Source organism: Mobula hypostoma, chromosome 15, assembly GCF_963921235.1.
Source record: "Mobula hypostoma chromosome 15, sMobHyp1.1, whole genome shotgun sequence".
Taxonomy (NCBI): Eukaryota; Metazoa; Chordata; class Chondrichthyes; order Myliobatiformes; family Myliobatidae; genus Mobula; species Mobula hypostoma.
The window spans coordinates 75699443-75724469 of NC_086111.1; the positions used below are offsets into that span (position 1 = coordinate 75699443).

General features: G+C 42.0%; 1 protein-coding gene across 4 annotated transcripts in view; it reads left to right on the forward strand.

Moving 5' to 3' along the window:
* Positions 1-25027, forward strand: part of LOC134356993 (transcriptional regulator QRICH1-like) — a 62148-nt gene that overhangs the window by 15427 nt on the left and 21694 nt on the right. For all 4 annotated transcript variants that reach the window (XM_063068291.1, XM_063068293.1, XM_063068292.1 and 1 more), the window contains 2 exons: positions 7030-7341; positions 21252-22235. In XM_063068291.1, coding sequence (XP_062924361.1) covers positions 7051-7341; positions 21252-22235 — 1275 coding nt within the window. In that variant the 5' untranslated portion in view covers positions 7030-7050. The remainder of the gene's footprint in view (positions 1-7029; positions 7342-21251; positions 22236-25027) is intronic.

Below are 25027 nucleotides of genomic sequence, written 5' to 3' on the forward strand. Positions count from 1 at the left end.
AGACTTCCCATTGCTAACTCTGTATCTGAACAGTGAAATTTTCCTGTTATTGGCTTCCGTATGTCACTTTCCATTTCTACTCATTCACCTTCCTTCATCTGCTGCTCTATTAAAGGGCAGCATGGAGTAACACTGTTTTATTTGCCTCTATTCATGTATGGTTGAATGACAATTAAACTTGAACTTGTGTATCATAACACTATTACTTCCAGCACCAGCAATCCACTGCTATCTGTAGGAGTTTGTACACCCTCTCTGTGCAAACCCATTCTCCACGTGGGTTTCCTCTGGGTGCTCCTGTCCTTCCCAGTCTCTGAGGATTTACCAGTAGGTAGGTTAATCGGTCACATTGCGTGGCACAGGACAGGCTCATTGGGTAGTTACTGCACTGTATTTGTAAATAAAATGATACTTCCAATATTATAATTAGACTTGTTTCTTCAAGGCAGACCTTGATTAATTTCCCATGAAACTGATCTAAATGAGTTGGAGCCCCTGGGATTCAGGGCATACTGGAACCAAAACTGGCTTGGTAATGAGGAGCAGAGGGTGGAGAATTGCTTCAGTCTTTGAAAGCCTGTGACTATGATTACCATGGGTTGGTGGTGTTGACAATGAGACTTGCAATGACTCTTGCAGAATGGTGTTGGTAAAGGGGCAGAGCAGTGAAAGGTGAGATTTATTGATGAGTGAAGTACTTTGAAGGGATTAATAAAGATCAGACGGATGGAATGAAGGTTAACCCTTTCATTCCCAGGATAATTTTTTGTGAACCAGCTCTGGACCTTCCACATGTCAACACGTTCTTCGTTGAAACAAGGAGCCCAAAATGGTTCACAATCCCAAGTGTCGTCTGATCAAAGTCTTATAAAACCTATGGATCTGTTTTTTTTTTTTTTTTTTTTTTTAAATATTTTTATTGAGTAAGTATACAAAAAAGGTAAGCCATATAAACATTAATACAATGTTAAAGTATAATAAAATTCCAAAAGATAACAATACCAAAAAGAAAATACTACAAACAATGTAATTTAAGCATAAGAAACCAAGATAACATAATAGTATACTAGATTTTATATATATCAATGGAAAAAAAGAAAAAAAAAACCCCAAAAAAAAACCCACCGTGCAACTAACTAAAAGCAAAGCAAAGCAATGGGCTAACTTGAAACCAAACAGAGTTAAACTTAAAATCACGTCCTCAATCCCAACCTCCATTAAAACAGTGAAGAGAAAACAAGAAGGGTAAATATTACATTAAATGAAAATATCGAATAAAAGGTCCCCAAATCTGTTCAAATTTAAATGAAGAATCATAAAGGTTACTTCTAATTTTCTCCAGATTCAAACATAAAATCGTCTGAGAAAACCAAAAAAAGGTAGTTGGAGCATTAAGCTCTTTCCAATGTTGTAAAATACATCTTTTCGCCATTAAAGTAAGAAATGCAATCATTCTACGGGCTGAAGGGGAAAGATTACTAGAAATTTTAGGTAGTCCAAAGATAGCAGTAATAGGGTGAGGAGAGATATCTATATTTAATACCTTAGAAATAATATTGAAAATATCTCTCCAAAAAGTTTCCAAAGTAGGGCAAGACCAAAACATATGAGTTAAAGAGGCTATCTGCCCCGAACATCTATCACAGAAAGGATTAATATGCGAGTAAAAACGCGCTAACTTATCTTTGGACATATGTGCTCTATGAACCACTTTAAATTGAATTAGGGAATGTTTAGCACAAATAGAGGAAGTATTAACTAATTGTAAAATCTGCCCCCAATCATCCACAGAAATGGTAAGCCCCAATTCCTGTTCCCAATCTACCCTAATCTTATCAAATGGAGCTTTCCTAAGTTTCATAATAATATTATAAATCATAGCCGATGCACCTTTCTGACATGGATTAAGGTTAATTATCGAATCTAAAATATATATAGGAGGAAGCATTGGAAAGGAAGTAAGTATAGTACTTAGGAAATTTCTAACTTGTAAATATCTAAAAAAATGTATTCTTGATAAGTTATATTTGTTAGATAATTGTTCAAAAGACATAAGGGAACCATCTAAAAATAAATCCAAAAACCGTAAAATACCCTTAGTCTTCCAAGTTTGAAAAGCGCGATCCGTAAAAGAGGGAGGAAAAAATATGTTACCTAAAATAGGAATCGCTAACCCGAATTGATTAAGATCAAAAAATTTTCTGAATTGAAACCAAATGCGCAAAGCATATTTAACTATCGGGTTAGAGACCTGCTTAAGACGTTTCGAATCAAAAGGAAGAGAGGAACCTAAAATAGAACCAAGTGTATAACCCTGAACAGATTGTAATTCCAATGCTACCCATTTAGGAATAAATAGTATGTCCCGATCAAGTAACCAAAATTTCATATGTCGAATATTAATAGCCCAATAATAAAATCTAAAGTTAGGTAATGCTAAACCTCCATCTCTCTTAGCTTTCTGTAAATGTATTTTACCCAGTCTCGGATTCTTGTTCTGCCAAATAAATGAAGAAATTTTAGAGTCAACTTTATCAAAAAAAGATTTAGGAACGAAAATTGGTAATGCCTGAAACACATATAAAAATTTTGGCAAAAAAAACATCTTAACTGCATTAATACGACCAATCAAAGTTAAATATAAGGGAAACCATTTAGATGAAAGTTGAGTAATATGGTCTATTAATGGTAAAAAGTTAATCTTAAATAAATCTTTATGTTTACAAGTAATTTTAATCCCAAGATATGAAAAGTAATTATTAATCAATTTAAATGGAAATTTATAATATAAGGGAAGATGTTTATTAATCGGAAAAAGTTCACTCTTACTAAGATTTAATTTATAACCTGAGAAAAGACCAAATTGTGCTAATAACTCTAAAACAGCAGGAATGGATCTCTCAGGATTAGAAATATATAAAAGTAAATCATCAGCATAGAGTGATAATTTATGGGACTTTAATCCCCGAGTTATCCCAGTAATATTTAAAGATTCTCGAATAGCAATTGCAAGAGGTTCTAATGCAATATCAAATAATAGGGGACTAAGAGGACAGCCTTGTCGAGTACCACGAAAGAGAGGAAAAAAAGGTGAGTTTAAGGAGTTAGTACGAACCGAGGCTACAGGGGAGTAATATAACAGTTTAATCCAGGATATAAATTTCAAGCTAAAATTAAACATTTCAAGCACCTTAAATAAATAAGGCCATTCTACTCTATCAAAAGCTTTCTCGGCATCTAAAGAAATAACACACTCAGGAACATTTTGTGAGGGAGTATAAACGATATTTAACAATGTACGAATATTATAAAAAGAGTAACGACCTTTAATAAAACCCGTTTGGTCTTCCGAAATAATAGAAGGAAGTACTTTTTCTAGTCTATTTGCTAATAACTTAGAAAAAACTTTAGAATCAACATTTAATAAAGATATTGGTCTATAAGATGCACATTGAGCAGGGTCTTTATCCTTCTTTAGTATTAAAGAAATTGATGCTCTATTAAAAGATTCCGGAAGTTTACCAAGTTTCAAAGAAGCCTCAAAAACCTTATAGAGCCAAGGAATCAATAAAGAAGCAAAACATTTATAAAATTCAACGGTAAACCCATCAGGGCCAGGAGCTTTCCCCAGATTCATAGAAAAAATAACATTCTTAATCTCATCCATTGTAATGGAAGTATCTAATAAAGAAGACATATCCTGTGAAATCAGAGGGAAGTCTAACTTATCTAAAAAATCATTCATATATTTAGAATCTCGAGGAGACTCTGATTGGTATAAAGAAGAATAAAAATCACAAAAGGTTTGATTAATCCCCACATGATCCAATATCAATCGATCATTTTGGTTATAAATCTGATTGATTTGAGATTTAACATAATTAGATTTCAATTGATTAGCCAGCAGCTTGCCAATTTTATCACTGTGAACATAAAAATCACTTCTTGTTTTCTTTAATTGGTTTACAATCGAGGACGAGAGTAGTAAACTGTGTTCCATTTGAAGTTCAGTTCTTTGTTTGTATAGCTCCTCAGAAGGAGCCATAACATATTTCTTATCAATTTCTTTAATCTTGTCCACAATTACCATCTCCTCCTGCTTCTGTTTCTTCCTCAAAGCAACGGAATACGAAATAATCTGACCCCGAATATAGGCTTTAAAAGTGTCCCAAAGAGTGTTAACCGAAATATCTTCTGTATGGTTAATTGTAAAAAAAAGCTCAATCTGTTCATTCATAAAATTAACAAAGTCCGAGTCCTGAAGCAACAGCGAATTAAAACGCCATTGTCTATTGTTTGGTATATTGGCCATAATTTTAATAGAAAGCTTAAGTGGAGCATGATCCGAAATGGTTATAGAATCATAATCACATTTAATCACTGAAGAAATGAGACGAGAATCAATGAAAAAATAATCAATTCTTGAATAGGAATGATGAACATGTGAAAAGAAGGAAAAATCTTTTTCCTGAGGATGCAGAAAACGCCAAATGTCCGTCGACCCAGAATCAGAAAGGAAAAAATTAATCAAATTTGCAGATTTATTAGGTAAAGTCCGTAAAGGAGCCGAACGGTCCAAAGCTGGAGATAAACAGGTATTAAGATCTCCGCCCCAAATCAATGAAAACTCGTTCAAATTCGGAAACTGATCAAACAATGATTTATAAAATTCCGGACAATCCATATTAGGAGCATAAACATTAACCAAAACTACTTTTTTATTAAATAATAAACCACTAACCAATAAAAATCTACCATTCGGATCAGAGATAATATCCTGTTGTATAAAAGTAACTGAGGAGTCTATAAAGATAGAGACGCCTCGAATCTTAGCATTGGAGTTCGAATGAAATTGTTGTCCCTTCCAAAATTTGAAAAAACGTAGTCTGTCCCCCCTCCGTACATGGGTCTCTTGTAAAAATAAAATTTGTGCTTTAAGTCTCCGGAACACTTTAAAAACTTTTTTCCTTTTAATAGGATGATTAAGACCATTAGTATTCCAGGAGACAAAATTAATAATAGACTCCATAAATCCTAAAGTCAACCCATAACAAGGAGGATTGACAATAGGCGCGACCCACAGACCCGGAGAGGAAACAGAACATACAAAAGATACCGGGGAAAAGGACGTAACCAATACTTCAATAATGTATATAGCCCAAAGAGAAACAAACTAAAACGTGAAGCCCCTCCCACCGCCCCCCACCCCAGGACCCCAAGGCGAAATCTAAAGCAGACCCGCCAGAAAGAAGCAAGCGCTAAAACTACCCCCATGACTTCCGGTATACGCTCCCTAAAAAAAAGGTATAAATATGAAAAGGATCAGCTAATTGTAAAACAGTAAAAAATAAGTAAAAAAAAGTTAGCTCAATTAAAATACACACAGAACAGAACAAAAGCCGGAAAGTATATATTAAAAAAAACCACAATAAACCTCAAACTCATGAATAGACACAGCAACAAAAAAAATAGGATTATTAACATAAAATGATTATAAAAAGCAAAACAGAATAAAATTTAAAAAAAACTACAAAATTTAAGGCCGCACAGGAAATACGTAAGATGACAAAAGGGAAGTAACCACCCAGAATCCCCTGGGAAAAGAAAGAAATGACGCAGTTAAAAAGAAAGTTTAGCAGCCATATTAAGAAATCGAAAGTAAACTTTTCTGCCCAAATAGGGCACAGAAAAGTTAAAACCAACCAATTCACAGCCTCCGATCAACGGAGAAAATTAAAAAAAGGCAATTAAGATGTTGAAGATGAAAGTTGATCCAGATAACTCTGGGCATCCGATGGAGAATCAAAAAAACGAAGAGCTCCATCTAACATGCGAATCCTTAGACGTGCAGGGTACAGCAGCGCTGGTCTTAAATCCATCTTATAGAATTCCGACATCACGGATCTGTAACGGACCCGTTGGTCCCAGATTGGTTTACTGAAATCTTCCACGAATCGGAACTTAAGATCCGAAAAATCAATGAAACCTTTAGATCGAGCGAATCGAAACAGTCTCTCCTTATCTTGAAAGTAATGAAAACGTAAGATAACATGCCTAGGTCTATCTGACCTAGACGAGTATGATGGGATTCTGTGAACACGATCCAGTAGCGGTGGTTGGTCAGGAAATACAGTAGGGAATGCATCTTTTAAAAGTTGAGAGAAATATTTCATAGGGTTGTTAGCTTCCACGGCTTCCCTGACGCCAATCATTCGTAAATTCTGCCGTCGCATTCTAGATTCCAAGTCAGAGTTTTTAAAAGTCAAAAAGTCAAGTTTCTTCTTCATTACATTAATTGTTTCTTCGACTTTCCCCATCTTAAGCTCACTTTGTTGCGCGGATTTTTGAAGACCAGATATAGCCGACTGATGTTCCGCAATACATGTTTGCATCTTATCAATTAAATCGGCAATTTTCTGGAACTTAGTTGAGATTTCCATATGAATCAGGTCTTTAACAAAGCCCATAATTTCTGTACGAATCATCTCCCTAACAGAGGTTGAAATTTCCCTCTGAATTAACTCCGATATAGCTTCCAAAGTCACCGGTGATTCAGTCGGAGGGAGATCCGTAGCTTTCGGTTTAACCGGAGGTTTACCATCCTTGCCGTCTTTCCCGTTCTTAGACATAGCAGATCTAAGTTCCATCCAATTGTCAGAGAATTCAGTTTAATTCAAAGTATTGTAAAAATTGATGCCTTAATAGTTAATTAAAGTATAGCTGACCATAGAGAGAAAAAACTCAGAGGTAATGGAGCGAGTCAAGAACGCGACTTCACTCCATGAGCGCTACCGGAAGTCCCCATGGATCTGTTTTTAAGCTGAGTTATTATAGCATTTCTTTCAACAAGCATTTGACATTAAAATCCTGAGACTGATGCCCTGGGCCAGTTTTTTTTTTGCCATCTTCTTGCAGTCCTGTCTTCTAGGGACCCAGAAGTATATTTATCTTCAAGGAGTGTTGCTTGGATGAGGGGAATTGATAATAGTACATTTATTATGTTTTAATGTTTGTTAAACCTTTGTTCAGGATTACAGGTAAACTGTAACCATGAATAACTCATTGGATAACGCTATGTCGTTTGAAGAGTACATTCGGTTGAAAGCACGCACTATCCCCCAGCACAGAATGAAGGAGTTCTTGGAGTCACTGGCTGCAAAAGGGCCGGAAGCATTGCAGGAATTCCAGCAGACCACCATGACTGTGTATCAGCAGGGTGGCAATTGCATCTACACAGACAGCACTGAGGTGGCTGGCTCCCTACTCGAGCTTGCGTGTCCGGTCACATCAACTGTACAACAGCAGGAGCACCAGATCCAACAGCAACCGCAGCAGATCCAGGTATGACTCAATGTACATTTCTACTTTACTTAGGGCAATACGGGTCCCTTTGACCTTTTTAGTGGGCTAAATTGCCTAATTCTGCTCCTAATTCTTGTGTTCTTTCATCAGCCATATATAGAGCAGAGGGCCTTCAGAGGCAGAATAATATGTACGGCACTGTACAAGCCCTTCAACCCACGGTGTTGTGCTGATCTCTTAACCTACTCTAAAATCAGTCTAACCCTTCTCTTCCACATAACCCATGGTTTTTGCCTCATCCATATGTGTCTCTGTAATCTCCCTAATGCATGTATCTGGCTCTAGCACCACCCTTCACATTCCACACACCCACCACTGTGTATATATTTTTTTTAAAAAAACTATCCTCACTTTCCTCCAAGCACCTTAATATTATGCTTTTTTCCTCATTAGACATTGCCCCCCTCACCCCCCGGGTCATGGCCAGTATAAAGAGGAGAGGGGGAGTAGTGAGGCAGGAGGAGGGGTGAGGAATGGTGGACAGGTTGGGGGGGGTGAGGTTGAGAGAGGGTACATGATGGATGGTCACGGGGAAATGGAGGTAGTTGGCGTGCGGTGGAGGAGGCAACAGGAAGGTAAAGGTGCTCAGCTGCTGGAGGGAGGTGAACATGAACACCAGTGTGGCACTCCGAGGTGGTAATGGAACCATTCGGAGAGAAGTCGATGGCAGATAGAACCAGAACCAGGTGGGGGAAGGGAATAGAAGGAAACCTGGGAGTGAATTGCGTATGTGGTTGATGGATGGAACTGGGAAAGGAGGCAGTTGTGTAATAGAGCTTTGACCAGTGGCCGGTTGGTATTTAGAATTGAATTAGTAAGAGCAAGTTAAAAGAAGACGGGAACAAGTGCAGCAGCTGTCATCGGAGTGCACAGAGTCGGACAAAGGCTTTAACTCTTCAAGGCTTCAGTGAAGAGAGGCTTCACTCGGAGAAAGCAGAGGAAAGAAAAGCTCAAGTTTTTCTCCTTCCCTCTATATCTGCTCAGCTAGGACAGTAGAGATGTCAGGCAGGATAGCGCAATGCTCCTCTTGCGGGATGTGGTAAGGCAGGGAAAGCTCCAGAATCCATGACCACTACAACTGCAAGAGTTGCATCCAACAGCAGCTTCTAACAAACCGTGCTAAGGAATTGGAACTGGATGGACTTGGAATCATTTGGGAGGCTGAAGGGGTGATGGGACATGGCAGTAGTTACACCAAAGGTGCAGGACACTGGGTGTGACTACCTTTATAATCATAAAGGGGTTAAGGAGCCAGTGCACAGCGGCCATCCCCCTCAACAGTACTGTGGGGGGAGAGAAGTGGGGCAGGGGAATGACCTAACGGGAAAGTCACGGTGGTTGGGTCTCTGGCACTGAGTCTGCCTCTGTGACTCAGAAAGGAAGAAGAGGCATGCTGTGGTGTTAGAGGGTTTATTAGTTATGGGAACTGACAGGGGGTTCTGTGTACGAGAACAAGATTCCCAGATGGTTGTTGCCTCCCAAGTGTCAGGGTCCGCGACATTTTGATCGAATCCTCAAAATTCTTAAGTGGGAGGGTGAATAGCCAGATGTCATGGTCCATGTAGGTACCAATGACATGGGTAGGACAAATGACTAGGTTCTGTATTTGGAGTTCAGGGAGTTGGGTGCTAAGTTAAAGGGCAGGGTCTCCAGGGTTGTGATCTCAGGATTGCTAGTGAGGCTAGAACTAGGAAGATTATACTATTAATACATGGAAGGAGGGCATAAGATTTTTTTGGATCATTGGTCTCTCTTCCGGGGAAGGTGGAACCTGTATAGAAGGGACAGTTTTCATCTGAAATGGAGGGGCACTAATATGCTAGTGGGAAGGTTTGTTTATGCTGCACAGCGGGGTTTCAACTGGAGTTGCAGAGGAATTGGAACAAGAGTGCCAGACCATTGGTGGACGGATTGTGGAGGCAGATGTTAGTAAGACCTCAGACCAAGTTAGGAATCAAAAGGCTGATCATAGTGCGCCAAAATCAAAAGTGGTGAATACAGGACTGAGGTGTCGTATCTGAATGCACGCAGTATATGGAATAAGGTAGATGAACTTGCAGCACAATTGCAGATTGGCATGTATGTTGTAGCATCACTGAATCATGGCTGAAAGATTATAGCTGGGAGCTTAATGTCCAAGGATACTCAAGTATTGAACGCATAGGTAGAAAGGCAGAGGGTGCAGCATTGCTCTGTTGGTAAAAAATGAAATCAAATAGTGGTGACATAAGGTCGGAAAGTGTTGAAAATTTTTGGGTAGAGCTAAGGAACTGCAAGGGTAAAAAAAAACCTCCCTGATGGGAGTTGTATACAGACCCCAAACAGTAGTAAGGATGTGGTCCACACGTTACAATGGGGGATAGAAAATGCATGCCAAAGGGGCTGTTACAGTAGTCATGGGGGACTTCAATATGTAGGTCGATTAGGAAAATCGGGGTGATGCTGGGTTACAGGAGTGGGAATTTCTAGGATGCCTACAAGATGGCTTTTTAGAACAGCCCACTGGAGGATCAGCTATTCTGGATTGGGTGTCGTGCAATGAACCAGAATTGATTAGAGACCCTAAAAGGTTTAAGGAGCCAGTACAGAGTGGTCTCCTTTGGGGGTAAGTGGTCAAATTCACCCTGAAATTTGAGAAGAGGCTGAAGTCAGATGCATCAGAATTAGTGGAGAAAGGGAATTACAGAGGCTGGCCACAATTGATTGGAATGACAGTAGAGCAGCAATGGCTGGAATTCTCAAGCAATTTGGAAGGCACAGGATATATACACCCTAAAGAGGAAGGAGTATTCTATAAGAAAGATGACGCACCATAGCTAATGAGAAGTCAAAGCTGACATAAAAGCCAAAGAGGATATATAATAGAGCAAAAATTAGTGGGAAGTTAGAGGATTGGAAAGCTTTTAAAAAGCAACAGCAGGCAACTAAAATGTCATTAAGAAGGTAAAGATGGAATACAAAGCTAGCCAATAATACAGAAGATACCAAAAGTTTCTTCAGATACAGAAGGTGTAAAAGACGAGAGAGTGGATATTGGACCACTGGAGAAGTAATGGGGTCAACAAAATGGTGGATGATCTGAATAAGTATTTTGCATCAGTCTTCATTGTGGAAGGCACTAGCAGGTGTCGGGGGCACGATGTGTGTGACATTACTGTAACAAGACCGAAGGTTCTTGAGAAACTGAAAGGTCTGAAGGCAGATAAGTCACCTTGGACCAGATGGTGTGCACTGGAGTTCTGAAAAAGGTGGCTGCAGAGATTGTGGAGGCATTAGTAATGATCTTCCATGAATCAATAGGTTCTGGATGATTGCAAGTGTTTCTCCACTCTTCAAGAAGGGAGAAGGGCAGAAGAAAGGAAACCATAGGCTAGTTAGTCTGGCCTCAGTGGTTGGAAAGATGTTGGAGTTGAAATGGCAGATGGAATACAATGTTGGGAAATGTGCAGTCATACACTTTGGTAGAAGAAATGAAAGAGCTGACCATTTCTAAATGGAGAGACAATACAAACTGAGGTGCAAAGGGACCTGAGTCTTTGTGCAGGATTCCCTGAAGCTTAATTTGCAGGTTGAGTCTGTGGTGAGAAAGGCAAATGCAATGTTGGCATTCATTTCAAGAGGACTAGAATATGAAAGCAAGGGTGTAATGTTGAGACTTCGAAGCAGTGGTGAGACCTCACTAGGAATATTGTGAACAGTTTGGGGCCCCTTATCTTAGAAGTTACTTGCTGAAACTGGAGAGGGTTCAAAGGAGGTTCATGAAGGTGATCTCAGGATTTAATAGCTTGTCATATGAAGAGCGCTTGATGGCTCTGGGCCTGTATTCACTAGAATTCAGAAGAATAAAGGTCTTGATAGAGTGGATGTGGAGAGGATGTTTCCTCTGGTGGGAGAGTCTAGGACCAGAGGGGACAGCCTCAGAATAGAGGAGCGTCCTTTTAGAACGAAGAGCAGGAGGAACTTATTTAGCCAGAGAGTGATGTATCAGTGGAATTTGTTGCCACAGGCAGCTATGGAGAGCATATCTTCATATTTAAGGCAGAGGTTGATCGATTCTTGATTGGTCAGAGCATGAAGGGATATGGGAAGAAGGCAGGAGATCGAGGGTGAGGGGAAAATTAGATCAGCCATGATGAAATGGTGAACCAGATGTGATGGGCCAAATGGACTAATTCTGCTCCTATATCTTATGGTCTTGGAGTTAAAGATGGGTGATGAGGGGATGGGGGGGTGGAATGAGGACAATAGGGAGAAGGAAGGGATATCTAAAATTAGAAAACTCCTCTGCCCTCATCCATCATCCACCTGCCTCTGTCTCCCAACTCCTCCTCTCCTCTGTCCACCATTCACATTTGTCTCCTGTTTCACCATTCCCTCTCCTTTATTTTAATGAATAGGTACATTTGATGTCAGAGAAATGCACACAATATACATCCCAAAATTCTTTTTCACAAATACCCACAAAAACAGAAGTGCCCCAAAGAATGATTGACAGGTAAATGTTAGCACCCCAAAGCTCCCCCTTCCCCCACAAGCAGCAACAAAGCAAAGCCCCCCTCCCCCACCAGCAAAAAAACATTGGTGCCCCCCACCGAGCACTCGAGCGTGCGGCAGAGCATCAGTAAAAACACAGACCTGCAGTACCCCAAAAGACTACTCGTTCACCTGGTAATTCAATGTACTACAGCCTCTCTCACTCCCTAATAAGGGGGAGAGAGGTGTCCCCATTTCACAGCAAGGGAGACGTAACAAACAATTTGTGGATTTATAACAATAAGTCTATGTCACTTTTTCCAAGCTCTGCATGACAGTTGACCCCAAGGGTCAAGTCTCTCGACACGGCCCACGACAGCTAACCCACTGCTCCTAATGTTCCATGTTCTCCCACGACGCCTCAGTCAGGAGCATTGGCCTTGAATCAGCCTGTCTCTAGAGCCATGAAAATCCAGCATCCTGAAGACATGCTGATCTTTCAGGTCATGTTCTTGGGATATCAAAAAGTGGCCTGGCCCATTCCTGCAAAGAACCAAAGTCAGTGTAACTGCAGGTCAGGGTCTTCAAAAGAACCTCGAAAAGCGGGGTGGGGTGGGGGGAAGAGATATAAAAGATGGAAATAGAGCTGTTTCTGAAGACGCAAGCAAAGGAGTCGCCATTTAGTGCCATCATCACTTTGTTCCACCCCATTAAAAAAAAGTACAGCACAGAAACAGGTCCTAGAGTCCATAGCAAACAATTTAAAATTCCTATTCCCAGTGACCTGCACCAGGACCATAGCCCTCCGTTCTGCCATCCGTGTACCTATCCAAACTTCTCTTAAATGTTGAAATCGAGCTCGCATGCACCACTTGTGCTGGCAGCTCATTCCACATTCTCACATCCTCTGAGTGAAGAAGTTTCCCCTCATGTTCCACTTAAACTTTTTAACTTTCACCCTTAACCCGTGACCTCTTTATAGTCCTACCCAAACTCAGGGTAAACATAAGCAGGCTTTTTCCACTATCTCCCTCATAATTTTGTATCTCTATTATATCTCCACTCAGTCTTCTACAATTCAAGGTGTAAAGTCCTAACCTGTTCAGTCTTTCCATATAAATCTGATCTTCCAGACCAAGCATCATCGTAAACTTTTTCTGTACTCTTTCAATCTTGCCTATGTCTTTCTACATCTTTTCTGTAGGTCGGTGACCAAAACTGCACACAACAGAAATCGCATCTCTGTACTCAGTACATTGGTTTATGAAGGACATTTGGCCAAAACCTTTCTCTATGATCCTACCAACCTGTGACCCCACTTTCAGTGAATTCCCAGATGGCTTTTTTCTGCTACGCTCCTCAGTGCCCTACCGTTCACTCCTACTAGTTGGTCCTACTGAAATATAATTGCATTTGTCTGCATTGAATTGCATCTGCCATTTTTCCAGCTGTTGCAGATCCCTCTTCAAGCCGTGATGGCCTTCCTTGCTGCCCACTACATCCTCAATCTTGATGTCATCTGCAAATCTGCTGATCCAGTTAACCACATTATCATCCAGATCATTGATGTGGATGACAAACAACAAAGGACCCAGCACTGATCCCTGCGGCACACCACTAGACACAGGCCTCCGGTCAGAGAGGCAACCATCTACTACCACTCACTGGCTTCTCCCACAAAACCAATGTCTAATCCAGTTTACTACCTCATCTTGAACCTTGACCAACCTCCCATGCAGTACCTTGTCAAATGCCTTACTAAAATCCATGTAAACAACATCCACTGCCTTGCCTTCATCCACTTTCCTGGTAACTTCCTTGGTGGGGGGTGGGGGGGGAGTCTCTAAGCTTGGTTGGGCATGATCTACCACTCACAAAACCATACTGACTATCCCTAATCAGTCCATGTCCATCCAAATACATGTATAGCCGCTCCCTTGGAAGTCCTTCCAATAACTTTCCCACTACTGATGCCAGGCTCACTGGCCTATAACTTCCTGGTTTATTTTAGACCTGTCCTCGAACAGTGGAGCAACATTAGCTATCCTCCAGTCCTCTGGTACTACTTCTGTCTGCTAGGGCCCCTGTAACCTCTGTACTTGCCTCCTGTAGGGTCCGAGGGAACACCTTGTCAGGTCAGGCCTGTGGATTTATCCGCACTCATTTGCTTCAAGACAGCAAGCACCCTTGTTTGTAGTCTATACAGGGTACATGAAGTTAATGCCATTTTTGCCTCACTTCTCTAGACTGTCTGTGTCCTGAGTTTTGGTTAACTTTCCTCTTTCTTATTTTTCTGCACTAATTTAAATATATATTTTCATTGCTATGTGTTGCCTAGTACCTATGCTGCAAAATAACATTTCACAAGGTATGCTGGTGATATTAAATCTGATTCACTGTGCTGATGAGTTTCAAACTGAAATACCAACATTTGCAACCCTTTTGGCTTCGCAAATCACATCTTAACAACTTGTATAGTTTTCAGAGATGGCAGTGGAAGTGGTGGAGGGTGGGCCCATTCCATTTAAAAGGTAGTGAGGCAGGTAATTAAGCAGGAAAGCCTGGAAGGAGAGGGTTAAACACAGAAGTGGAACTAGCTCTGGGTAGGCAACTTGGTTGCACGGATGTGATGGACCAAAGAGCCAGTCTCCATGTTGTATAACTGAATTGCTACCATTTCTCTTTACTGTCTACTTCATCAGTGATGATTACTGCGCATGTCGGTGTGAGTAGAAGGTTTGGATGGAAAGGGAAGGAATTATTGCAAGTGATGGCAGCTTTCCATTTCAGAATTCTTCTAATCCCAGCAGCCAGCTTCCATTTTATTGAACAACGGCTGTTAAAGTAATTAACTGGATTGCTTGCAGAATGAGCCACGTAGTGGTTTAAGTTCTGCACTCATTAAGAAATAGGATTATTTGTCTGTTTATTATTTACAAGTCAAACTCTAAAGAATGCTTGAATATCTATAAAAATCTAGAGATTTTCTCAATGATCAAAGAACATTTATTATTAAAGTGTGTATAATATAAACTGCCTTGAGATTCACCTCCTTACAGGCAGCCACAAAACAAAGACGCACATTAGAACCCGTTTTTAAAAGACAGTCAAATACCCATGCAAAAAACGAATCGTGCAAACAATAAAAAGTAAACAAGTACCATTCAGAACTAAAGTTCACAAAAATGATCTCACAGCATGAAGTGAGTCGGGGCCGGTCCAGGAGCCTGTTTGTTGCAGGCCACAGTCTCAGTTCAGCACAGAAACGGGGTAAACCTTGCTGAGAGCGAGCTGAACACCAGCCGGTACCTTGCCTCTAGTCCTAACACCTTGACCTTTTTAATCTGGCCCCGCACTTAAATTGGCCAGACTTCGGCTTGTTCCTCTTACTTGGGCCTGGGCCCTGCCTGTACCCGACCTTTTCAGTATGGCCTGGCACTTAAATCAGTCAAACATCAGCCCTGCTGACTCACCATGATTCGCCCCACCTCAGCTCTGCGGCTTCGAATCTGCTCCAGGTCCGCTCCAGCAGTGGCCAAATGCTGGTTCATTCCTGACTGTCGGGGCCCAAGCCCCGCCTCGTCAGTTTGGCCTGTACACACCACACCACAACTGTCTTGCACCTTTGAGGCTTCAGTTCACACTGCAAAAATGCCAGGTCATACAGGCAGTTCAAAAGCTCAACTCTGACAGGGAAGTTGCAGACAATTGATTGCAGTGATCATTTTCCAGAAATGTGTGATAAGAGTCATCACTGTATCTTACCAGCTCCATCTTAAACTTGCATTGCAACAGAACAATACAGTTCAGAGCAATCGCTCTATGTGATGCTGATGTATTTTAGCAAGGTCATCAGTTGCAAAGACAACAGTGCCTTAATATCTACTCATTAATTGATATGTATTGAAATCATCAAAGTTCCTAGCCAGAAATGGAAATTTGGTTAATCCCTTTTGCATTTGTGGGTCCACAGTCCTGCAGATGTGGTAGTTCAAATGCTCATCCAGGCAGTTTCTGCTCCCACTCAGATTTTAGAGCCCCACTGCTCAGTAAGTGAAATACATTTTCCCTGTCTAATAATTTGTCCTGCTGATTTAAATCTGTGTTACTGGTCACCACTGTTGGACTCAGATGTTTTAAATCCAAGGTTCTTATGGAAATTGGGAAAGGAGCACAATGTCATTTTAAGCATTAATAGAACAAAAAATTGAAAATGAGAGTAACTGGAGCAGAGGACAGTAGCAGCTGTCACCTCGTGGTCAGCTCTTTTTATACTCAAAGATGAGAAACTGAGGTCACATGGTGGCCTAGTAGTTAGCCAATCCTTTGGAGTACCAGCAACCCAGGTTCAATTCTACCTGTAAGTTCTTCCCATGACCGTGTGAGTTTCGTCCAGGTGCTCCAGTTTCCTCCCACAGTCCAAATATGTGCGAATGGTAGGTTAATTGGTCATTGTAAATTGTCCGATGTTTAGGCTAGAATTAAATTGGGAGATTGCTGGGCAGTGTGTCTCGAAGGGCAGCAAGGCCTATTCTGCGCTGTATCTCAAATAAGCATTCCAGTCAAATTCGTAGATAAGAGTTAACCAATCAGATACTCTCTTCAAATAATGTTTAACACCAGAGAGGTGATCTTGTTTATCCAGTATTTGTGTAAGTGTCATTATGTAGCTGCAGAAATAGCTGAATAGCAGAAATAGAATTTTTGTGTTTAAAAACACTTATTTGAACTTTGTATGAGCAGTAATGTATGCAAAATGGCGGACATGAAGTTCCCTTCAATAAAGCTAGAAAGCCCAGATTTCCTTGGCCTTTGACTTCAACTTTCAAAAGTTTGGTTAAACCTGTTGAACTGCTATTTGCGTGTCTGGAACACAGGAAAATAACTGTCACTGCCTTTTGGATTTAGTGATTTGAGTTTGTGGTAGGCTAGCCCAGCTTATACAATGTGTAACCAGCATAAGATTGTTTTAGTTTTTCTGAAAGTAAGTTCGAATAGTTAGTAATTTTCAAGCCAGGCAACTACAGGCTGAATAGCCCGTCATCAGTAGTGGAGAAGTTACTGAAGGGTAATCTGAGGGAAAGGATCTACCAATATTTGGGTAGACAAACTCTGATTGAGAGTGGGAAGTAGTTTTTAACAAACTTTTATTGAGAGATTTTTGAAGAGGTGACCAAAAGGGTAGATGAGGATAGCGTAGTATTTAGACAAGGCTTTCTCAACCTTTTTGCCCTGGAGGAACCCTTGAAGTAATTTTCAGGTTTCAGGAAATGCGTGTGTGTTTTTTAGAAAAAAGTAAATAAATTGTATAATATATATAAAATATCTACAGCTCACTGTTCATTAGCGTAATTAGTAAGTTGTTAGTTTCTGTTTAAATCAAGAATCTTGTCACTTGAAGTCAAAATATTTTCTCCAGGGTGTTGCAGAGATTTGTTCAACTGGTTCATATGATAAGTGTGGCTAAGCCGTTCTTCAGCAAAATCTGGCTTAATATTTTCTTGAAAGTATTCCTGCAATTCACCTTGTAGCTCTAACACCCTATTGAGAACTCTTCCTCTGCTAAGCCACCAGATTTCTGTCTGTAGCAGGAGATTGCTGTGCTCTTGGTCCAGATTTTCAGTCTTTTTAAGCATTCTTGAGTGAACTGGTCTTTGTATAATAACGTTAACCATTTTTTTGTAGCATCATCCAGAACTTTTTCATTTCATCTCCAAGAGTTTTTGACATCAGCATCTCTGAAGAAAGTGGTGTTGTGACAACTCTCTCAAAAAAAAATGAAACCTCTCATAGAGCCAACCACTGGGGCACCATCGATACGGATGCCAGCACAGTTTCTCCAAGACAGGCATTTATTTACAGATATGAAGACAAAACATCAAATATATCTTGGCTTTTGCTTGTTTCTGCAGCTCTTTGCAACAGTAAAAGCTTTCTTGAATTTCACTGTTTACAGATCTTACAAATGTCATCTTGCAGCATGACATTTATTGGTGAAATCTGTTAACTCATCAACATGGATAGAGAAGCTTTTGCTTAGTTTATCGTACAAACCTCTTCTGATATCATGTGATCAATACATAAACTCTTAGTACTGTTTGAGAGCGAAGCTTTTCAATTTCTCATACTGCATCTTGTCCTAGCATTTTACCCACTATGTTTACAGGCTGATGTTATTAGTTTCTCTCCAACCGTGTGACTTTTCCTTTTCTGGATGAGTCACAACACATAAAAATTCCCTCTTTAGAATGAAAATTTCCCTCCAATTTTCTACTACATTCCCTTAAGTCCCTGAACACTCCCTTAAGTCAGTTGGAGCATGTAAGGAGAAGTTGGGGGAGGTAATTCAGAAGGGAGATCCTGGCATCACAGCCCAAGTTGGGCATGTCCATTCAATGCTTGTGAAATGCACTTCACGCTCCTCAAAGGCCTACAGTCCACCTCTCCATGCAATGCAGAACTCACCAATTATCAACAGCCCCTCCAATCTTGCGTCAAAAACTGAGAATGGACAACCAATTAAACACGGTCCTACTGTGCACTACCATACTGGGCTGAGAGACCTCTTGCTAACCAGGCTGTTCGGTCACTGCCCACCATTGCAAGTGCTAGCATAGCATGTTGCGTGAAGTTCAAAAAAACAATGTCGTTTTTTAATCGTGACTTTCATGGAACTCCGGTTGAGGAACCCTGATTTAGACTTTAGCTAGGCCCTCAAGGTCCTGCAAGGTCTGGAAGGTAAGGTCCCATGGTATCCAGGGAGATTCCAAATTGGCTTGGATGATAGAAGCAGAGGGTGCTGGTTGCAGGTTGTTTTGCAGAATGGAGGCCAGTGGCCAGAAGTGTGTTGCAGGGGTCAGTGTTGGACCCTTGGAATTCATTATGATGTGGATGTAGATGCACAAAGCTCAATCAGAAACTTTCCAGATGCCATGAATTTACGTTTTGTTGATGGTGAAGGTTATCATAAATTACAGGAGGACCGTTATCAGGTTTGGGAGTGGGCCAAGGAGTGGCAATGGTTTTCAATACAGATAAGTGTGTAGTGATGCGTTTTGGAAAGTCAAACCAATGTAAGACATATAATGATTAGATTATGAGAACCCTCAGTCCTCTTTTATTGTCATTTAGAAATGTATACATGCATTAAGAAATGATACAATGTTTCTCCAGAGTGATACCACAGAAAAACAGGACAAACCAAAGACTAACACTGACAGAACCATATAATTATAACATATAGTTACAGCAGTGCAAAGCAATACCATCATTTGATGAAGAGCAAACCATGGGCACGGTAAAAAAAAAAAAAAAGTCTCAAAGTCCCCGAGTCCCCGATAGCAGGCGGCAAAAGGGAGAAACTCCCTGCCATAAACCTTCAGGCACCGTCAACTTGCCGATGCCTTGGAAGTAGCTGACACTGAGTTTGTCCATCCGAAAACTTCGAGCCTCCGACCAGCCCCTCCGATACAGCCTCCCGAGCGCCATCCTCTGCTGAGCGCCTTTGACCTCGCCCCGATCGCTGAAACAAGCAAAGACGAGGATTCGGGGCCTTCTGCTCCGGAGATTCCGGTTACCACACAGTAACAGCGAAGCGGGCATTTCAGAAGTTTCTCCAGATGTTCCTCCGTACTCTCACGTCCGTCTCCATCAAAGCAGAATTGTGCACGGTCCCCTAATTGACAGATTACAGATATCATTCACCAGAGAGGCCGCGCGCGCTACCATCGTGCTGCCATCTTCTCCTCCTCCTCCAGAATGATAGGGCACTAGGAAATGTAATGGAACAGATGAACCTAGGAGTACAGGTGCATAGTTTGTTGAAAGCAGCGACACAGACTAGATGGTGAAAAGGGCATTTGGCATGTTGACTTTCATGAATCCATAAGATATGGGAGCAAAATTAGGTCATCTGGCCCATCGAGTCTGCTCTGCCATTTAATCATGGCTGGTACTTTTTTTCTATCTCCTTCTCAATCCCATTTCTTGGCCTTCTCCCCGTAATCTTTGCCATGTCCATTCAAGAACCTATCAATCTCTGCCTTAAATACACCCAACCACCTGGTCTCCACAGCTGCATGTGGCAACAAATTCCACAAATTCACCATCCTTTGGCGAAAGAAATTTTTCTGCATCTCTGTTTTGAAAGGGCGCCCCGCTATCCTGAGGCTGTGCCCTCTTGGCCTAGTCTCTCCCACCATGGGAAACATCCTTTTCACATCTACTGTCTAGGCCTTTCAACATTCAAAAGATTTCAGTGAGATCCCCCCCCTCATCCTCCTGAATTCCAGCGAGTGCAGACCCAGAGCCATCAAATGTTCCTTGAATCAAGACACTGAGTGTAAGAGTTGGGACATTATGTTGCAGATTTACTGTATAAGTGGTTGGTGAGACCACGCTTGGAGTACTGTGTCCAGTTGTTGGTGTGGAGAGTTGTCACAGATTACGTGACATGGACTAAATGTAGAGCTGGACTGAGAGTTCAGTCTGGAGAAGTGTGAAATAATTCACTTTGGAAGATCGAATTTGAAGGCAGAATACAGGGTTAATGACAGCATTCTTAGTCTGGAGGAACAGGGACCTTGGGATCCATGTCCACAGATCCCTCAGTTATCATGCAAGTTTATAGGGTTGTTAAGAAGGCATATGGTGTGTTGGCCTTGGATAGTCAGTGGATTGAGTTTGAGCTGTGAGGTGATGTTACAGCTCTATAAATTCCTGGTTAGACCACACTTGAACACCTCATTATAGGAAGAATGCGGAAGCTTTAGTGCGAGTGCAGGGGAGATTCACTAGTAATACGGCTCTGTCGAGGCTTTTCCTTATCCTGTTTTTGTTTTCCATTTTCCTCGTCTCAGGGCCACAGAGGAGTTGGAATGGGTTCCGTAGCAGGATTGTAGCCATCATGACCAAGGTGGTTCCATTGAGTTGCCTACCAATATTTAGTTCAGTGGACAGGCATTTGGATCAGAAATGGAAGGCCCTGTTGTGAGGTGGCAGCTTTAGAAAATTGGAAGTGAAACGGGCCTTGGCTGAGGAGCTTCCATTATGCTCTCCATCTGGGTCTCGCTGTCGCTGTCTTGCTCTTGCTCAGCCTGACGTTGAATTCCTGCAGCGTATTGCAGTTTGTAAATTGGACTGGTTCAGACTGGATTGAATCTCTTCTGTAATTTTTCAGGCAGTGCTGTTTAACCACACAAATCAATTTCTTTCTTTTTTTTTGCCAGTGGGTGGAATCTACCCAAAAGAGCTAATCATTAAACAAAGCTTTCAAAGTTACAAGGTCATTGTAGAACTGCTGTTTAAATTTTTACTGTGTAGAGACTTATTATTTCTCCATTATTTTTTCAAATAGACATGGATGTAATTGAGAAGTGCTGTTTTATAAAGTGCCTGTGCTCTTGTGGTCTTTGCAGGTCCAGGTTCAGGTGCAGCAGTCTCCGCAGCACGTGTCCACACAGCAGCTGTCTCCCCAGCTGCACCCGTCGCCCGATCAGATTCCAGTGCAGGTGCAGTCACAGCCCGTGGCCGCCCCACAGCAGCCCTCACAGATTCAGACCATGCACAGTCCCAACACGGCACAGCAGCTGCAGGCCGCCCAGATCTCTGTACAGCACATCCAGCCTTCCCAGCAAATGCAGACATCGGAAATCTCCGAGGAGCACATTCAGCACCAGCAGATCCAAGCCCAGCTCGTCTCTGGTCAGGCTCAGCAGATACAGATTCAGACAGTGGGTACCCTCTCCCCGACTCAGCCGCAGGGGTCTCCCCGTGAGGGGGACAGGCGATCCAGTACTTCAAACGTACTCCAGCCGGTCAAGAAGCGCAAGGTGGACATGCCCATCACGGTATCTTACACCATTACTGGGCAGCCGGTAGCCACAGTGCTGACTATTCCACAGGGGCAGCAGCAAGGATATGTGTCTCTGAGGCCTGACCTTCTGACGGTGGACAGTGCTCATCTCTATACGACTGCGGCTGGTACAATCACAAGTCCTAGTGGGGAAACGTGGGCCATCCCTGTGTATTCCACGCAACCACGTACTGATATCCAGCAGCAACAAACGCCCACACACGTCGCCATCCCTCAGGAGGCCTATAATGTGGTACACGTCAGCGGCTCACCCACCACTGTGGCCGCTGTGAAGCTGGAGGATGATAAAGATAAGCTGGTGACCTCTGTAATGAAGAACTCTCATGAGGAGGTTGTTCACACACTGGCCAACACCATCTTTCCGGCACAGTTCATGAATGGGAACATCCATATTCCGGTGGCAGTGCAGGCAGTGGGAGGCTCATACCAGGCTCAGGCGCAGTCTGTACAACTCTGGGACCCGCAGCAACAACAGCCGCAGCAACAACAGCCGCAGCCACAGCCGCAGCCACCGCAGCAACTACAGGTAAGGCAGAGTGACAGTGAGCTGTAGCTGGCTGTGTGTAATGGGCTGTAGGGGAGTAATTACCTCCCTCGCCCATTTCTTCCTGGTCTGTGCAGAGTCAGCTTCTTAATCGGTAACACACACCTTACCACAGCACCACACCCCTGTACTTGCCATGTCCAATTTCCTTTGGCAGCGTTGGAGAAGGACGGGAAGTTTGATAGAAGTAGACAAAATTGAGGGGAATTGATAAGGCAAATGCAAGCAGACTTTTCCACGGATGTTTGGTGAGACTACAGCTAGAGGTTAAGGGTGAAATGTTTAAGGGGGACATGGGGGATCTTCAATTAGAGTAAGAGCTGCCAGCAGAAATGGTGGGTGCAGGAGAGATTTCAATGTTTAAGCGAAATTTGGATACGTACGTGGGTGAGAGGGATATGAAGGGCTATGGCCCAGGTTCTGGTCAATGGGACTAAGCAGAATAACAGACATGATCTAGATGGGCCAAAGGGCCTGTTTCTTTGCTGTAATGCTCTATGACTCTGCTCCTGACCGACAAACAAGAAACTAGAGACTGAAATCTGAGAACTCAGTGGGTCAAGTGCATCTAAGGAGGCAAAGGGTATACATTGAGACCCTGCATCACAGATGTTGTGAGGTACTGAGACAGGTAATTAAGAGATTTTATGGATTATCTTAAAAAAGACAGGAAAGATTTAAGGAAGCAATAACAATGAAAGGGAAATCACTGGGACTGGGCTGTACCACCAGGTATTTCTTATTTTCATCACCAACCTTCACTGCCTTCAAAGTATTCCCAGTCCTCTCCATGTCTTACTCAGAACTTTGAAAATTCCCTGTTCTTTGAACCATCCATAGATGGAAGCAGCTTCTGTCTAAATACTCTTTTAGCCAGTGAGGACCTTGTGAACACCAAACAGATCTCTAACAGAACGACCCCTTTTCACCCCTCCAGTCTTGTAGGAGAGATCCCTCACCCTGCAACCTTTCCATGTCATTCCCTCCCTGACCTTTTTAGAACCTAAACTATTAAGACCAAAATTAGATATGGCATACTAGTCAGGGCTTAACCAATGATTGTGTTCAAAGCAGCCTTGCTATTGTAGTCCAACCCACTATTGTGAATCCATAGCTCGTGTTTTAACCATTCGTATCATGCTTAAAGGGCCTTGCAAGGAAATCATTGAGATGAAACTAGCATCAAATTTCAGAATTTCCAGTAAATAACTAAACACATCAATTGTAGAGCCACCGATTTCTCGTTCAGCCTTGCAGTAATTGAAACCTTCTGTAAATCCAAAAATTTGTTTACATCAACAATCAACCTTGCATAGAATTATTAACTCTTTTAGTTTAATTGAGGTTTGTTGATATCATAGAAACATAGAAAATCTACAGCACTGTACAGGCCCTTTGGCCCACAATGTGCCGACCAGCCACTCTGAAAGCTGCCTAGAATTTCCCTACAGCATAGCCCTTTATTCTAGGCTCCGTGTACCTATCTAAGTGCCTTAAAAAACCCTATTGTATCTGCCTCTACCACTTTCACTGGCAGTGCATTCCACGTACCCGCCACTCTCTGTGGAAAGACTTGCCTCTGACATCCCCCTTGTACCTTCTTCCAAGCACCTTAAAACTAAGCCCCCTTGTGTTAGCCATTTCAGCCCTGGGAAAGAGCCTCTGGCTATCCACATGGTCAATGCCTCTCATCGTCTTACACACCTCTATCAGGTCACCTCTCATCCTTCATCGCTCCAAGGAGAAAAGGCCAAGTACACTCAACCTATTCTCATAAGGTACATGCTCCAATCCAGGCAACAACCTTGTAAATCTCCTCAGCACTCTCTGTAGTATCCACATCTTTTCTGTAGTGAGGTGACCAGAACTGAACACAGTACTCAAAGTGTGGTCTAACTAAGGTCTTGCATACTGTAACGTTACCTAATGGCTCTTGAACTCAATCTCACAGTTAAAGGCCAACACACCATACGCCTTCTTAACAACACCATTAACCAGGGCAACAGCTTTGATCGTCTTATGGATGTGGACCCCAAGATCTCGCTGATCCTCCACACTGTCAAAGAGTCTTGCCATTAATATTATATTCTGTCTTCAAATTGGACCTACCAAAGTGAACCACTTCACACTATCTGGGTTGAACTCCATCTGCCATTTCTCAGCCCAGTTCTGCATCCTATTGATGTCCCACTGTAACCTCTGACAACCCTCCAGACTATCCACAACACCCCCCAACTTTTGTGTCATCAGCAAATTTACTAATCCACTCTTCTACTACTTATCCAGGTCATATATAAAAATCACAGAGGAGGGGTCCCAGAACAGATCCTTGGAGAACAACACTGGTCACGGTCCTCCATGCAGAATACGAACCATCCACAACCTTCTGTGGCCAGGCCAATTCTGGATCCACTAAGCAAGGTCTCTTTGGATCCCATGTCTCATTACTTTCTGAAGGAGCCTTGCATGGGGGACCTTATCAAATGCCTATTGAAATCCACATACACTACATCCACTGCACTACCTTCAATGTATCGTGCCATATTTTCAGTTAGCTGTCGTCTGTGCTCTGCCATTCGGACTGCACGACTTGCATGAAACTTACAAACACACAAACTGTTAGTAAGCTGCCTTTTCATGACGATGTCAAACTTCTGCGAACCAAGTTTACCTTAACTTTTTATTTATGGGAAAACTAAGCTGAAAGTGTTCTATAAAATGTCAAGTTGCAAAGAGGTGCAAATCATGTTAAACCCCAGAGTGGCCCCACAAGA